The sequence below is a fragment of the Temnothorax longispinosus genome, chromosome 5 (genome assembly GCF_030848805.1).
Source record: "Temnothorax longispinosus isolate EJ_2023e chromosome 5, Tlon_JGU_v1, whole genome shotgun sequence".
Lineage (NCBI taxonomy): Eukaryota > Metazoa > Arthropoda > Insecta > Hymenoptera > Formicidae > Temnothorax > Temnothorax longispinosus.
Genome location: NC_092362.1, coordinates 18528645 through 18547717, shown reverse-complemented (window position 1 = coordinate 18547717; position 19073 = coordinate 18528645). Strand labels below are relative to the sequence as shown.

The window sequence follows — 19073 nt, the reverse complement described above, 5'->3', positions numbered from 1 at the left end:
ATAATGAAATATCTATATACAATTTTTGTTATTGGTTAAATTTAATATGATTATTGTATTATAATAAAGCATTATTGTATATTTTTGTTTGAGAAACACTAAAGCACATTAAAGCTTGATTACAGTATGATTAATTAATGCTTTTTATTTATTGTTGATTGTTTTCTAAACTTTATAACATGTCTGACGCAAACTTCCAATTAAAGAAGGAGGCTTCTTTCACAGTTTATGAACAATGCAAGGCTCGACTGCGGTAAATGAATGGCATCGAAAATTGAGAAAAATGAAGAGACCGCTATATAATAAAATAAAAAATGAGAACGTTAAAATAACGATAGAGATTATTTAAGTTTAAAGAGCCGAGATTGAACATAAAAAATGACTCGTGATATTATAGATCGGAGCTACTAATTGTTAAAGACGTGAATTGATATAAGAAATAAAAATAATAGAAAGAATAATTTATTCTTATATATAAAATATTGTAGCTTATTTCGTTTACGTACTTTATCAGTCTTCAAAATTAACTAATTATTTAAAAAATCCTGAATCTTAATAATATTTAAAAAATGCTTATTAGAATTCTTAGTGTTTAATATATTATTATAAATAACATATTAATGTTATTGCTAATGTTATCACAATATTTTGTCTAATCATACTTTTGTTTCTGAAAATTAATCTTAAATTTATCCGTTTGGTTTATAAGTTTATGTAATGTAAAACAGACATTAAAGAGAACAAATGAAATGTTTTTAGCAAATTATTCAACTTTTCTTTATTAAACGAAATTCTTTCCAAATGTTCACATTGTGATATGAATCATAATAAAAGTATATTACTGTAATTTTTGCCGGGTGTTCTATCTAACTTTAAGATTCCTCAATAATACCCTGTGAACCATATCTGCCGTTTCAATTCCCTGCAATCTCGTGGTTCGATTTCTTTTTTTTCTCCCATTTCGCTCGGTACGAATCGAAAGGGAAGGGAAACGGGACTTACTTTTCTTACCTTCTATTCTTACAAAGCTAAATATTGTTTTAAAAATTGCATTAGCGCGACTACAATGTAATCCTGAAATTAAGAATTCAGTCTTAAATACATGTAATTAGTTACAGGGGATATATGGTTTTTTACACAAAAGTATGAAAGTAGAACATAATTTTCTAAATTCCACGTGATATTATAACGCAGTAACAATTTCTACGTTTATAGTTTTAATTTTTATTATTTCCCCGGAGCTTTAAAAATCGTTATTGTTAACCTTATAGTCATCTCACAATACGTTATAAATAAATAGTATATAGATTTCTAATTATGGCATGATTAAAAATTCCGTTACGATGTGAGAGAGAGGTGCTGTCATGCGTATACATATATCTGTGCGAGAGCTATTAATATAGTGAGTTCGTCTCCGATCTGTATCCTTCTACTTCCGAGCTTAAAGTCCCGTTTCTATCAATAATTCTGACAGTACGTTGAAATGCAAAATGGCTGGAATAGGTTTGACGTTGCTGGGATCTTGTCAGATACCGATACCCGGATATTTCCGTGAATCTTGTTATCACTGATTTCCCGTTCGTATAAATAGCTTTAATCCGATACATCTCGTAACAACTTTGGCATCATCGAGACACCTTGAATCTGTCGGAAATTGTGCATACCTATTCACGAAATAGATATGTGTCATTTAAGACGAAGTATATTAATGTCTTTTCAAGAAACTATTGTTTTAATTGAATGGTTCATAAAGATATTTAACATAAGAAATATATATATACATATACATATATATAGTCAGGAAAAATGTTTATGCTATATTAATTTTTCTTATAATTAACTTCAATATCTTAGATCTTAGATATTAATAGATATTAACTTATAAAAATATATTAAAAGTTATCCTTTTTTATTTAAAGTATCTTTGTGTACAAGATTTTATTTTAATTTGTATACATGTAAATTAGTTTGTATAATTTTGTGTACATAATAAGATTAATTTGATGAATTAACTTTCTTCAAAAATACCATTTGTTAAATGCGCATTAATTATCTTTGGTAACTATACAATTTCTCGAATGCTACGAATGTAGCGAGATAGATCCTTGTTATAGCTCGACACATTTCACGACTAAACTTTTGCAATATTATTCAAGACTCGAACTTTGCTGAAGGCGGTCATCGGTTGCGGGATACTGTACAACACGTGACTGCGATCCTTCCGAAGTACTTTCCGAAATCCAGGGCTCAAGTAGAGCCGACACGGCTATCTTCCTAAACTTCGGCATCGGTTTCTATCGGTGATTCCGCGAGTGACGGCATAACTTCCGAGTTTGCCGAGAAACATGCTCGGAAACCACAGAATCCTGCGGGTGTCTTTTCCCGTTAATGACGATTTCCTGTTGCGGAATGAGCACGGACTTATTTATCGCGCGATCTTGTTGACGTCTTTATAAAATTAGCTTAGCTTCTCGCGGCTCGCTCGTTATAGATCACTTTCAAGCGTCCGTGAGATTAGGATTAGATGTACTTGCGTGTCATCACTTCTCCTTTACTGTTAGATCTTGTAACATTTGATTTATTACGACAAAGAGTCAAAGTTGTATCCAGTCTTAAACAACTTTATGTCGCACATGCATAATGCTTTTTCTTTTAATTTACTTTTCTCTTAATTTAAATATTCTTAATTTTAATATTCTTAATGTCTTCTTATATATTTTTTTTTATTTTTTACTCTGCTTAAACATTGTAGTAGATATCCAAATATAAATCAGCGTATGCTTCTTGAAGTTATTTTATTTAAAAGTTAAAGAAGAATAATTCTCCGTTAAAAAATAGGTAATAAATTTTATAATTTTTAAAATTTGAACAGGCTATAAAAATACGTATATAATAGCGTATATAATACTGTTGAGAATGAAGAAAATTATGCAATAATCAAATCGTGTTCCATTAAACAGATGGTTATTAATTGCAAAAGCAAAATTGCAAAAATAAGGATATTTGTGCGTTTTACATGAAAAAAACGTTTACTGTCGCGAAATAATGGATTTGTTAAACTCGATATTTTGTTCGCGACGTCATCATGAAATGAGAATAGATGTGCTGTAATGCAAATTTCCCGTTTATCGCTTCTGCACTCTGTGGATAACCCCAATTTTCATAAATCAGATCAAACGCGACCTGGTTTTTCCCCTTTCCTTTCATGTCCATTAAATTCACGAAACAGTCAGCAAAAAAGCGGAAGAAAAACGTTATTTCACGTTGTTTGCGTGAATCAGAGACTGCAAAAGCGAGCACATCGAAGTTCCGTCAATCGAATAACATTTCCGTCGATTTCTATACTGTGCACCTACGACAGATAGATATACCGCAGGGAGAGAAAACGAGCTCGTGATATAGTATGAACCCGCATTCTTCACTGCCCGTTGTTGTTTGGATTTACAACTCTTTTTTCTTGCGATCGTTTCCATTCTATCGTATATATCATATTGTCGGCGAACCTGATAAATGAGTATTCGATACGACAGAGAAAATCTAACCCCTTTAAAAACTTGGTGTTAAAACATATTTATTTATTACGGGTCCGTGTCTTCTAATTGTACTTCTGGCATTTTACTGCACTTCAAATAAAACATGTAAACATTTATACTTTTGCACTAACAGGAAACGCAAAGACTTAAAAAATTTTAAAAATGTAGTAAGTGCAATTAACAAGAATAGACTTTATATTAATTATTAAAATAAAGTATTGAATTTTTTATTGCTAGAATGAATTTTTTTTTACATAAAAAGATCGAAAATATGCATCGTGACCAAATGTAAGTGTATGATACGTCGCTATAATTACCAATTAATGTGGTATTACACGCAAAGGTGGCTCTCGGACGGACGGATGAAAATCTCAGTAATTGGTTCAGCCACGGTCCTGACGCTCTAGATCCTCGCGAAATTATCGAGCCGATTAATTGAAAGCGTCGTAATTGCTTCCGGCCAATCTTGCTGTTGCTTGGCAAAGAAATACTAATTACAGTAGAACTGAATAGGAATTCCCGAGTACATTGTCGAATCATTGATAGACACATGATCGAGGCAATTGTAGTTTCAAACTTTGTTCGCGCATCGTATATTGATATCCGAATACGTTTAATGTTCAGTACGCCGCAGAAGGAGGCGTTTTTGTTATCAATATTATATCAATTCAAAATGTTTGTGTATTCATCTGTTGCATCTGTTATTAAGTGTATCGCAGAACGAGTGAAATAAAGCTCGGTTTTTGAGAATGAAAGCGGAGACAGAGAATTAAATAATGGAATTAAACACTAAGAACTTTAATATTTATATGCCTAATAAGGATTAAAGGATTTGTGAATTCAATTACTGAGGCATTTAAGTACTTAAGCACATAAAATTCTCCAAAGTTTGAACACGGAAGAACTTAGGTATTTAAACATTTTAAAAGTAAAGGATCTGTGAGAACATAAGTAACCTACTTATTTAACGTATTCGAGACTTGATTTGCGGTTACGGATTATCCGTCTGGTATCAAAGTAAAATCTTGTTTTATCTTTCAGTATCTTCCTAAGTACTGGCAACTCTCGATGGACATTTCCTCGATGCTTCACAAATTTTTCAAAATCTTCGTGTCTATATCACTGTCTGTTTTATGCTAGTAAATCAAATTTTATCTTCCTTCCACGGAATACAGTATTATCATGTTTATAATATATGAGAGAAATATATTTACAGTTTTTGATGTTAAATAATACGTAAAAACACTAGTAAAAAAAAGCTGTTATTAAAGTGTCTTATCTTGTTGTGATGGAATGTGATATGTGTTTGCCATAATGCCTCGTGCATTAATTAAATATTAAATAAATAAAATATACAGTATATATTACGAAAAATAACTACAACATTATTATATAAATCTACATTCACAAAGAAATTCAGCAAGCAAAAGTGTGCATAAAGTGAGGTGTCTTACAGCTTTTAAGTGTGATGTCTAAAGTGTAAATCTTTAAGTGTAAATCTTCAATGATGACAATGACGAGAGTACGAAAAAAATACGTCATAGTGACCGAAATGTTATTAAAACTAAAGCTTAATACGCGACAGATTACTTGTACTTAATGTGAACTTGTTCTTCCGTATTTGTAACCGTGTACCTGATTTATCCTAAAATGAAGCAGTAAATACTCCAGCAGAAATCTAATTAAAGCTAGAAACTAAAGCTAGAAGAATCGAATTCGCGACTCAAGAGGAAAAAAAAATGCGTGGCTTATACGTTCTCTTGATGGTGGGCGCACTAGTCGCTTCATCGAGGGACGGATTGAAATCATCGATCGGTCAGACTGATCATCCAAAGTTAATGAGAGGCAGTAGCAATACCTCGCTGCCAAAGCTTAGCATCGGCCTGATAGTGCCGCACACGAGTTTCGGCCAGCGCGAATACACAAGAGCCATCAACAGGGCCGTCGGAAATATGCACAGAGAACATAGCAGGTCTAAAGAGACCAAAGGCCAGTCCAGGTTCTCTTTCCTGGACAAATACGAGTTTACCCACTCCCAGGTCAATAGCACTATGATGAAGCTCACACCGAGTCCGACAGGTAAATATTTTTACGGCTGATTGAGTCCCGAGGAGAATGCGTTCATTTTGTTGTCGGACATAGAGATTGACATCTATATTTTATGACATTTGACTCTACAGCTTTTGGAACAAATATCTAATAGAAATATTGTTAATAAAATAATTAACTGACAATCCATTTTTTTTTCACTTGCAAAAGTATAACAAGATTAAAAGCATTACATGATTTTTACAAATTTAAAATAATATTATATAATTATGTGCAATTAATTGAATTATATTTTAATGACACACACAGCAACCTTTCTTAAACTTAATATGACTTTACATAATATTTTTTAACATTACAACTTCTGAATTGATGTGAGGATATGATTAGATTTACGCTGAATCAGATAAATACAGATCTGGCGCAGTCTGATGCTGTTCCAAAGGTAAATAAAATACCACGTGAAATCGAGGAGAAACGGTTTGTTCTGTGAATATATGTACAATGAATGTCAGGTGATATAACCAGCTACCATCGGAAGGGACTAAGGTGCAATGGGCACTGCTATAGCGATGTTAAGCTCAGATTCTTTATACCTACATATTTTCTCATTAACTTTGACAATGTGATACAGTACGATAATAACGTTAAAGATATAACAGGGTGTTTATATTATATACGTATATTTTTTAACTAAGATAGACTTCACCAACGTTGTGTAAATAGTTTTACACAATTTTATTAACAATAAGTAATCCGCAAGAAGTAAAACTACCTCTATAATGCTCTCGTGCGTTGTGATATTTTTCCTTTTTATTCAATGATGTTTGAAGTCTACTCGCGTCGTGTGAACATTGCCGAGCAAACATAACTGCGCGCAGACTCCTTGTAATTTTCCTCGTTTGACGACGTTGGTCAGGAGGATTTTACCATGGAAAATATTTCTCCGCGCGTTGTTCGGTCGTAGGAGTGATATACGACCTGTCGGAATTAACATTGGCGCATTGCGTTTTCTTCGCATCCAAAAGATGTCCTGGCGAGCCAATATTTCAGGCTTAACTCACACGTCCATGACGACAGGCGAGGAGTCGATGTCGGTGTATTTACGCGTTTGCTTTCACTCGGTATATGATTCTCGCGTCTGAAATTCCCTCCTCCGTCTAATATTTGAACAGCTCACTGGCTATTCCAATCTCGATGTTTGCAAAACGACCGCAACCGTGCTACTTTAAGGTACTTGACGATGTTTTGAGCTTTAAAAACCACCTTCTTTTAGGTGATATGTAGGAAGAAAAGCAGTATGACAAAGAAACGATCGTATTATTAATGCTTGAATAGTGCAACTTCCTCAATATTCTTTGAGATCACGAGAATATATTGTTGCAAGAGAGTAATTAGACTTTTTTTTTAATTTCTTAAAATAATTATTACTGGATAAAGTGAAAGTGTCAGTGCAATCAATTTGCTATAATAGCCATGAAAAGATGTGATATATAATCCAATTCCAATTTGTCTTATTTCATTAAAAAGGTCTAATATAATTAAGTCAACAATATGTGAATGACTGAATAATTATAAATCTAATTAATTTTAGCAATATATTAAATATTTATGTGCCAAGTTTAGAGAATTAACAGGCGATCGATTAAGCTCGTTTCATTGTGCTAGGTATGTCAACTGTCATTAGTTTTGTGTTTACCGAAACGCCACTATACTCTGCGCGAGCTTTTAGACTAATTGTGAGATATTTACTCGGGATGTCCAGTGTGCATTCAATTAAACTTACCTCAATTTATGCTTCACGGCAAGGAAGTTTGAAAAACACATCGCACTTTTACTGCCTGGAGTCTTATATTCCGTCATGACATAAACGTCAAATCCTTCTCCGTCGAGTTCCAATTAAATAAAACTTTGAAATTTACGACCGAAGGTAAAACTGCTGCGTACTGAAATTTGCACGAGAAATGTTTGGTCAAACGCGAAGGAATAATTAAACAGTAATGCATGCAAATATACAATCTTCTATCATGCGTTATATTATTAACGTTATATTATATTATATAATATTTTCGTTAACCTAATTACACAGTTAACAAGCTTAACTTAATTATAACATAATTCATACTTACAAAATACTTGCATCTGCACATTTTGTACAATTTTTTTATATCATTATTACGATATAATGAGAATAAAGGGATCCATGTTTATTATGAACTTGCTAAATAATATAAATATTGTTAATTCTTGAAAGAATCGCGCAGAACAAGTAATTTTTGCAAGTAAATAAGTAATTTGTGTTATATAGTAAAATTATGTTTTTTTATTTTGGCTTAAAAAGATTAATTTAAAAAATATTAATTAAATACGTTAGAAAAATGTGATGCTTTTACAATATTTTTGATATATTTTCAAGTATATATACTTTGAGAAAGGTAAAGCAATCTCGTTTAATTAAATTTCACTAGATATACCTTAATATGAGTGTATGATGTCGACAGTGCCAACTGGGAAACTATTTTTACGTTTTCTGTAGTTGTTTCTTGGCATCCTCACGATTACGCCTTCTCTTCCGCGATTACTTCAGACACAAATCTGCTGCAAATTAAAAAGAATTACATTTCCATTGTAATGTATCGCGTACAAGATAAGCTAATTGAGCTAATAAAAGTCGTACAAGATAAGCTAATTGAGCTAATAAAAAGTTGTGCATAAATAAACGTAATATATTGCTCAGTAGAATAAAGCCATATATAGTCAGACATGTGCGTTAGACATGTTAATCACATTTTTATGACTATAGAGAAGAAACCAAATTTTTTTGTCAAACGCGCTTTTATTGATATTTATTGTAGAGGATAGAATAATTTTTATAAACATTAGTTGTGAAACTACAGAAGCCTGTTCCATACGCTCATAATTGGCTGATTAATTAATATGCGGTTAAGCTGACTATCGATATATACGTTGAGCCGCAGCGGCCAAGGCAACATTCCCAAGCCAGTATCTCCGATTACGGTAGCGTAATCATTACTGATATTGTAATTACTGGTGAAATATCTTTGCGGCCAATAATGTGGAATCCTCGATTTGTCAGGATTGTCGTTATTGGCATCGTAATTGTTGGTCGAAACAAACGCGACCGATTTCTGGTTCGCCAATGTAGATGTGTTAATATTAATGGCTCTGCAGGATTGGTGAAATCGTGTTAAGTCGTTCCCAAATATCATGATCGGAATAACGTCACGAATGCAATGCTGTTAGGGCAGGTGCTGACTAATCTTGATGATTTACGCGTACAATTACGTTAACCGGATTTACGTCAGTATCAATACGGATTAATAGATTACGTTAAATCGCGAGGTATATTCCGATGTATGGCATTATATGGAAATAAATATATAATTCGAAAAAAAGCACGTGATTATTACAAAGTTAAATACAACCGGATATTAATTTGGCACTTGCCGGATGGGACGCGAGCAGCGCTCACATTTGCTAATTCCACGCATCCAATTTTAAATGCCATTGGCTGTTACAAACGAGAATCTGACATTCCATTAGGAATTATTAATTTTCGTGGAACACGCAAAGTCGTAAATAACCCATTCATCGATTTAAACCAAATACCAACGAGCCGTGAATAATCTGCTCATTTAATAACACTTGACGAGAGTTTAAAACAAGCGGCTCTAATTCGTCGAGTTCGTCGTTCACTCTGGACATTTATCGTTTTTCAGTATGGCTATAATTCGTAGAACAATTCGGAACAATATTACTAAATGCATAAACAGGATCAATAATAACGATGCAGTTTTATTGTTACTAACAGATAATACGTTAATGATCTTGTCAAGAAATCAATCCTTTCGTTAAATTTATAATAATATTTTCTTTTAATTGTAACACTCGAGAAGCATTGTATGTTTTGATTGGTTTACTGTACTAAAGTTTACTTTAGCGAAACGTGTACGTTCAATCTCAACAAATTACGGACGCATGGTCGATGAGGCACTCGACTATAGTATATCCCGAAGTCAAGGTAGTTCCTGATCAAAGGAATTTACGTTAATCGACTTGTTGTTGCTTGATACAAATTTGGCTACTACATTCGTGGTATTACGTTTTCATTAATTCGGGACAGAGCGTAAATGTATGCGTACAAGGAGAAGTGAAACTTGGACCGTTAATTTAATACGATCATTCCAGAGGACTTCTGTATATGTGTGCACTAGTTCAGCAGTGCAGCAATAAAAAAAACAGACCTAATGAATCAGTAGCGATGCGTGCACTAGCGCGTTGTCGTGTTGAACTTGTTGAAGTAACCTTGAATTGTCTTTCTATACAGTTCAAGTCTTCTTCTTCTAATATTTTCTTGATCTGGTCCTCGAAAAGACATTGAGGAAAATTTGCAGACGGACCCGAAAAGCATGTACCAGGACTGATTTCGGAAATGTTGAGCATAATGTATTAACGGTGTTGAGAATAATGTATAAACCGAAAAAGAACATTTCGAAGGAGATAGGACTGAATAAGTTTTAAGTAAACCTCCAGAAATGATAAAGATAAAATCCGGGAACTTTTTGAACAGGCCTCGTAGGAATAGATAATATTATAATGTATTATGTTTTCTTTCGTCACAAGTAACATAACCATGTTTGTCACATACATTAACCATGTTTCGTATATTATGACTTTTATTTTTATCGTAATTTTATTTAAATAAAGACAGAATAATGCTATATAAATATTGTTTTATTGTGCTAATTATGATTACGGCCTTGTTGGTAACAATATACGTGAATATATACAATTAGTGTTATGATAAAATAACATCAGTAGTGTTAATGTAGTTATATTACTTATTAAATTAATTAACTGCGTATTTTCATAGCATTGATATCAAAGGCATGAGATTACCATTCGTATATTTCAATTGTTTTCAATGAGCGGATTGATTTTCTCTTGGTATTTTAATCAAATTTTTCGTGAATATTTCAAGAGAGATAGATAATAAAAGATGAACGTAGTCGCTCAGCATATTGAATTAAATGTAGATACCAATTGTTTTATGCTGCAATAATTATATAGTTTATTGAATTATCTGCACGTTGTTTCACAATTTTATACTAAATAAATACAGTGATACGTTATACATATACATATAATGAAAGTGGAGATATATAAGCGTAGTGTCTGTTCAAATATGCCCCATTACATAAATTATATTTCATATTTAGTTTGTTTTCAAGACGCTTACAATATTTATTAACTCTTAAATTACTTCTAAATTTATAAATAAAATAGACAGAGAAGAAGATATTGCACAAGCAAATACAGACTTTCAAAAAACAGAATATTCCCAAAAACTAGCAAAAGAAATATGTTTAATAGATATTGTTTTATAGATATAATTATTCATAGATAGAGAAAAAAGTGTCGATTTTTTCGTTGAAATATTTATAACATTAACAGGATAAAGTCTAATCTAACTGTCACACATATATTAAATTCAATAGTATAAAGTATCTAAAAAAGAGCGTCTATCAAATATGCGTATACATATTTTTTAATTATACATATATCTAAAAATTATTTGTGTTCAAATTACTTCTGTACAAAATGTTTTAAAATTAAAGTTGGTTGTTGAAAGAGATCGTATCATTAGATAAGATCATTGGATGAGACTCTTTTACGATGAGATCGATTTTCTCTATTAGTACTAGTAGTTTTAGTAGTACTACTAGACTGGGCAACGGTACACTTGTATTTCATGAAACGTTATATCATAAAAGTGTTTTCCGAACCTCTCTAGTTCGGAGAGAGTATTTTCTATTGCGAGTTAAATGTGATTATCAAGTTACACATGTGACTTACAGCGAATTTCGCGCCGCTGATATCAAACAAGTTTATCTATAATGTATGGATTATTAAGTACAAAATTTCAATCTACTTCTGTTCTACTGATTATGAGATCAATAACACAACTCATCTAGTTCTACAAATAATTAAAGAAAAAAGTGTCCTAGTAAGATAGTTAAGAAAGTCTTATAAATAAGAATTTTTAAAGCCAATTTAAAGCACTCATTTTAATCTAAGCGCACTATACACTTTTAGAATCTCAATTCTGTTTTATGGCTCCTGTGCTTTTTACTTAAATTGGACAAACCAAATGGTAATATTGCACAAAATAAAAATCGGTTAAACTAAAACTTTCCAATTACTCCGTATTTCGAAATAATAGAGCAGAATGAAAATCGAGGTCAAGCCTGTCGCTGCGTGAGATAGGTCGGACTACATTCGTGGTCGCCATTTCCATCGTCGTTTTGCTTCTCGATTTTTAAAAAATGGGCGTGCATGTGATAAAGGCATAGAGATAAATTTAGCAGGAAAGAATAACGCGGCATAACTGGGATGGCCGTCGCAAAAAGTTGAAGCTACGCGTTCCACTTTATTCCCGCGGCTAAATGATAGTGCATTCGATAGATGCGCTTGATCGCTCTGATGAAACGAAGATCCACTTGATTTAACTCGATTATCGTAATTTACGAAGTATAACACCAATCATTCGCCAATGCTTATTCGATTAGACTGCTTAACCAATCGCTCTGTAAAATTTAAGAAGTAAAGTTAAATTGGGAAAGGAACATATTAAACTTATATAAACGATTGTTTTGCTTCCTCATAGAGAAAGCTTTGTTTTCGTTAAAGAAATTTTTTTTTGTTTTTCTGAATGTGTTCAGAATGTTCTAAAACGTCGAAAAATTGCAATTTTAAAAAATGTCTGTATGTATGTATGTGTGTGTGTGTATGTGCCAAAACCGAAATTTCTATAACTCCAGAACTAATCAACCAAATCTTAACGAATTATATATGTAATAGGGGTAGAAAAAACTGAAGAATATAATAGAATCAATAAAAATTGCTAATAATTAAGGGGTTCTTTTAAAAAAAATTTTTAAATTTTTGCTCTGTTGTCCGTTAATGCTCTAACTTCCGTAATTTTTTAGATATCCGAGTGCATTTTTTTTTTAATCGATAGAGTATCATGTAAGGAAGGTTGGGATTGAATTTGGCAATGATCGGTAAAAAAAGCGGTTCTTTTTTAAGAAAATTTTGAATTTTTGTAGAAATGTTTATGCTTTAACTTCCGCAAAGTTGAAGATATCAATCTATTTCTAATTTTATTATATTTTTCAGTCTTTTTTACCCCTATTTCATGTATAAATCTTTAAGATTTGGTTGATTAGACCCAGCTTTATACGCGATCAAAGGTCCCTAATTTTTAGAAAAATGTCTGTAATAGCTCTAACTTCCGCAAATTTTAAGATATTGGTCTATTTTTAATTTTATTATATTTTTCAGTCTTTTCTATTTCTATTTCATATATAATTCTTTAAGGCCGGTATTCATAGTCGGGTCTTATATCCAAGATCGTTTTAAGTATAGTTTTAAGGCGTCATCAGCCAATCAGAGAGCCGTATTAGCATCTTAAGACATCACTTCCTCTATGAGGAAGCCAAGTGCAAATTTCTAATTTGCACAATTTTTTTCTTTCTTTTTCTAACCTTTCTAAGCAGGAGGAACAGGACCTTTCTAAAAGGATAGAAACAGGATCTATTATGTTCATTTAAGTAAAATTTTATTGCTACCTAAAGTAGGTATAAACAAAGTTGATACTTTTGATCAGACTTTAACAACTTTAGAAAAATTGTTCATAGCGGTTTAACCACATGTGTCAATAATATTACCGTAAATTTTAATTTTTCCATAATCATGTACCCTGTGTAAAATAATGCAGTAATCCATTCATAATATTGTCAATTTCTATTGCTCAAATAAATTTTCTTTAAAAAATCTCGTTAACTTTGCCAACTGAATATCAGCTGTTAATATTTTACACCGACAAATCGAGAGATTGGAAGACATTTTTTTTACACACATCAAAATTTTCTAAAATTTGCGTACCTCGGTCAATAAGTTATTGCTATCAATATCGGGCGAAAAGTGTGTTGAATTGCATTAAAACTGTCTCATACTAATTCACAATCGATTGGATTAAGATCTCGATTAATATTTGCTAACAAACAGAAGAGGGGAAATGAAGGGCGGCAGTGTGGTCTAGTGGTAGAGCGCCAGACTCGTAATCTGAGGAACCAGGTTCGAGTCCACTAGAGCCATGTAAACATGGAATGTTTTTCCGAAGCTGCGCCCCTCCCCGTGCAAGATAGGCTCTTGTGCGGAGCAAACTGGGCTCCGTCTTTCGGAAAGAGACGTTAAGCCGTTGGTCCAAAGTTTCTCCCATCATGGGCCCACCCATCTGCCCGTTTGGTCCACCCATAGGCCCCATATTTCCGGCCATTCCCATCGGTGGGCCACCCTGTTGAGGTGGGCTCCACTGACCCTGATGACTATCGTTTATTTTGCTTGATGAATCCCGCGGTTCTGCCCTTTTAATCTCAACCTGAAATGAACAGATGCTACACAAATGTATTATAAATTTCATTTTTTCTAACAAAAATAATAAAGATTTCAGACTTGTATCAATTATCAAATTTTTGAAAAAAATTATAGAAATTTACATTATCGTCATTTACAATTATCTTTACAAATTAATGTATATTTTATGCTAACAAGTGGGCTATTGTTAATTAATTTTATATTTTGCACTAACGCTTGTGCTACCTTATATAGAAATAATATTTCACTTTAATTATAAAATAGAGAGCTATTAACTGAACTTATATTGTAAACTAACACATTTTTTAGTGTAATAATACTTATATAATAAATATTTAAAAATATTTATCACACTTAATACTATTCAAGTTATAAAATTAATTCAGTTCTATCCCTTTCAATTCTACGTATAGTTTGTATATATAGCGATGTTCGTATTAGTAAATAATTTATGTGACTAAAATTCTTATATAATATTAATAGGCTTCAAGGGAGGAACAATATCATCACATATTTATTTTCTATCTTTTGCGTAAAATCACACAGTTACATGATGTTTTCCATCAAATGTATATCGTTTTATAAATTTTGAATGATTGAAAGTTATTGATGTGTATCATCAAGCAGTGTTAGGTATAACCTATGGATATTAATAAAATTAAAGATTTAAAAAATTTTGTTTAAGTAAGTAAAAAATTGGAACATTTATTAGAATGATTAATTTTCACATAATTTGTGTTTTAGCTATTTTGGACTCATTGTGCAAGGAGTTTCTTTCGCTGAACGTATCGGCCATCTTATACCTTATGAACTACGAGCAATACGGACGTAGTACGGCCAGCGCTCAATATTTTCTTCAATTGGCCGGTTACTTAGGAATCCCTGTAATTGCATGGAATGCCGATAATTCTGGTCTGGAGAGAGTAAGTTGATTCAACTAGAATGAAAGAGAGTGAAAGAATTTGCGAGTTAATGTTTTTACCGAGCACGCAAACAATATTTGCTCGCGGGTGAATTTTTCATTAACGTCAAAAAGAATTTCTCAAGTTATATTGAAATATATGAGATGAAACGTGCAGTTTGCAATAAAGCAAGTTTATACCATTTACCTTTTTTTCCTCCGTATAATAGACATAGAAAAAAAAATATTTTTTTTATTACATAAAACTGAAATTAAAGTTGAACGGAAATATTCATCAACATTCACGAAATATAACGGGAATTCCGTTGGTTTGCAGCGGGCCTCGCAGAGCAGTCTGCAGCTGCAACTGGCACCGTCACTGGAACATCAGACCGCGGCGATGCTGAGTATCCTGGAGAGGTACAAGTGGCATCAGTTTAGCGTAGTCACCTCGCAAATAGCTGGTCACGACGACTTCATACAGGCGGTCAGAGAGAGAATCTCCGACATGCAGGACACATTCAAGTTCACCATACTGAGCGCCATTCTGGTTACCGAACCACACGATCTGCTCGAGTTAGTCAACAGCGAATCTCGAGTGATGTTACTGTACTCGACCAGAGAGGAAGCTACTCATATCCTGACCGCTGCTAGGGAGTACAAAATTACCGGGGAGAATTACGTATGGGTAGTCACGCAAAGCGTTATTGAGAATTTACAAACCCCCAGTCAGTTCCCGGTCGGAATGTTAGGTAAGTAACAAAATCATCCGTATTCACGTACTTGCGGTCATATGGATCCACAAATTCACATAAGTTTACAATATGAAAGTCCGTATATAGTATATATACGAATCGCCAATCAAATTATCCGTGAATTATGATTCACACTTTAAAATCTACACATAATAAAATAAGTAATTGCGATATATTTTATTTACGATCTTTTATGTAGTTTTGATTCAAATTTGCTGGGGCATTTTCATATCTAATTGTAAGAAATTAAGCGAGTTTTATATTTTATATACATAAAAGCTTTCTTTCTCACTTTATAATAAATTATAAAAGAAGATTAAAACATATTTACCGGAGATTTAAAAATTACGTTTATTTATTGTATTGAAGGTGATTTTAAAATAACTATAGTTTATAGTTACAAGTAAGATATATGTGCATATAGTAAAATAAAAACAATTCTGTTTAATTAATCTATATAAAATTCGTTGGAAATATATATATAATCATATCTCTTTCGAATACGCTATAGGCATCGCGGTGAATCGGAGTATATTTACGCCCGTTACACATACGTTAACAATCAGAATACGCCTCTTATCCGTAAGAATGCATGGCTTTCGGGCGGGAAAGTTATTCACATCGTGACCAGAATCGCGGAAACAGAAAATTGATTTCTTCCTTGAGAATTTCCCAAGAATATCCTTGAGGGAAAAATAAATTCGTTGAATTCCTCTCAGTGAACCACGTGGAATAACATAACTCGGATTGAATCTCTCGCCGTCTGAATTTCCGCGAGCTAAAACTAGCGCGATAAACTCGCTCTACGTAGAACGCAAACACCTCGCACTCTTAAACACGATTGCTATGAATCGAGCAAAGCAAACGTTGCTTATATTTAATATTCTCTGTCTCTCTTTCGATGCTGCAAGAGTACATATTCAACCGTTCGTATAAATCTACGTTTATTTTAGCTAATACGAAAAAGATGTAAGAATTTTACATATTTCATCAAAAAGATGTTATGTGTTATTTGCAGCTCTGCAACATTTCTGAAGACCGTCCCGTGGAATTGAACATTTTTCTATACAAGTATCTCAGTGAATTTTCAAAAGATATCTCAGCTTAAAACATATTTGTGCAATACAGGAAAATTTTGTTGACGTGTGATTTTTACGGGTCAGCTTCTGGCTGAACAACAAGGCAACTCGACGATTCTTGCATGAATCGCCAACATTTCTCAGGCTTATGATACATCGATTTATCTTCACTTTTCTCTCCTTTTCTCACGTCCTTGCTCACATTTTTGATATTTATGGAAATGTAGTTGTCGCAGTGTGTCGCATAAAAATCTGGCTGAATAAAATCTTGCAAAGTGCAGCTTCTCCGTGAAAATTTTTTGCGAAAAGAGATATATTCTTCATATGGAAAGAGACAGTCAGCAAATATTCTTAAATTTAGGCGAAATAAAATCAACAGCGCAAGTTGTAACTATGAGAAAATTTATTGTAAAACTGGATGAAGTTGTTCTATCATTTTTATCTTTTTATTTCATTAAGTTATATTATGTCTACAAAATTCATTTTTTGAACCACAAATGAATATTTGATATTTAAAGTTCAAGATTATATTTTTGTAAGCAGCTTTTAATATAAACAGAATGATGAATTTATTAAGAAATAAACGAACAAAAAGAAAATCAGAGCAAACTGAAGTTCAGTTACTTTAAAAAATTAATTTCTGTAAATCGCAAGCTTATACAAGATTACGAGTTATCAAAGAATTTAAACAGTAAGTTGGATATTGAGAATTTAAATCCGTGTCTCATAAATTATTTTCAATTTCGCGTTTGGTTATTCGCCCATCCGATTTTATCATTGGCAGAGCAAATCGAAAAAAAAATGAAAAATCTCCTTCTTTATACTGATATAACTGAATTGGTTATCGTGCAAACCAATATAAATCTCGCTGAGATAATAAAATCGCATTAACGAATCCGCTCGATATCTTTTCGCTGTTACAGGTGTGCATTTCGATACGAGCAGTGAGAGCTTGGTAAATGAAATTACGACAGCAATCAAGGTCTATGCTTACGGTGTCGAGGACTTCATCAATGACCCGAAAAATGCAAATCGTAGTCTGAACACTCAACTGAGCTGCGAAGGCGTTGGTGAATCACGATGGAGCACGGGGGATCTATTTTTCAAGTAATTTCACATAATTTGTTAAAATGTGGATAGATTTATTCATGCGCCAGTCACACGGAATTTTCTAAATAGCAAGATTGAAATTTTCTTCGAATAATATTACAACAAATTTTTACAAAACAACTTTGCAAAAAATTAACAGAATTTTGTAAATTGTCTGAAAATCATATTTGAGGAAATAATATAGAATTTTATTTATTTTATGTAATATTGCAAAATGAAAATGTTAATTTTATTAAACGATTTGAATTCATGATGCAATGTAATATTTAGTAATTTAATATTATAATCTTATTACGCATATCATAATTTAATATTTTAATGTTGCTTTATATGTACATATTAATACTTCAATATCATAATGATTATGAAATATATAATGTTTATTGTATATTTATTAAGCTTATAATAGCTTCAATTATAATTTTTACGAAATACCTGCAGTCTTTGCTTTATATATTATAACGTATTGTACTTCTTCCTCTCTGCAGATATTTGAAGAACGTTTCCGTCGAGACTGATCATGGAAAGCCAAACGTAGAGTTCACTCAGGATGGTGTGTTAAAAGCTGCGGAGTTGAAAATTATGAACCTTCGACCGGGAGTTAGCAAGCAGCTTGTTTGGGAAGAGGTAAGCTCAAATCATCTTGCATGCACTTTACCAGCCACGAAACTTTACTTTCCAAAAGCTATCGCTAATCGTGACACGAGATACGGTGCATCAGTTTACAAATAAATACATAAAAACGAACGAATAATTAAACTAAAGCCGAACCAAGATTAAAATCTTCATGCCACCTTCGCCAAAGAAAACTGAATTTTATTACGATGTTGTTAATGCAACGAGATATTTGCATATATTTGCATAAAGTTTGCATAACAGAAAGAATTTCTAGTATATAGAAATTGAGTTTAAAAAAAAACACAAAAATTTTCTATTATACGCTAGCGAATAAAAATTATGCACTAAAATTTGTTCTAGCCAACAAATTATTGTAACCCCAAAAAAAATGGGAACTGTAATATTAAAGATTAATAAGTTTTTGATTTATTGTGCAAGAACTTTTTGATCAGATGTTTGTGAATTAGACAATACGGAGTTTAATTTTAAAAAATGAACTTATGATGTAACGCCTAGTTAAAACTATTGAAAAAAGATGTCGATAAAAATACGCAATAGGCGGAAAGTT

At 32.4% G+C, this 19073-nt stretch overlaps 1 protein-coding gene across 6 annotated transcripts in view; it reads left to right on the top strand.

Annotated features, from left to right (window-relative positions):
* The window catches only part of Nmdar2 (NMDA receptor 2), a 163902-nt gene that overhangs the window by 104444 nt on the left and 40385 nt on the right, over positions 1 to 19073 (top strand). For 5 of the 6 annotated variants that reach the window (XR_011731916.1, XR_011731917.1, XM_071777745.1 and 2 more), the window contains exons 4-7: positions 14787 to 14965; positions 15281 to 15695; positions 17701 to 17884; positions 18376 to 18514. Coding sequence is in view for 4 of the 6 variants with exons in the window: in XM_071777745.1 (XP_071633846.1) it covers positions 14787 to 14965; positions 15281 to 15695; positions 17701 to 17884; positions 18376 to 18514 (917 nt within the window). In the remaining 2 variants the exon portion in view is untranslated. Of the gene's footprint in view, positions 1 to 4574; positions 5613 to 14786; positions 14966 to 15280; positions 15696 to 17700; positions 17885 to 18375; positions 18515 to 19073 lie in introns of all 6 variants that reach the window. The other variant, XM_071777747.1, reaches the window with a different exon arrangement.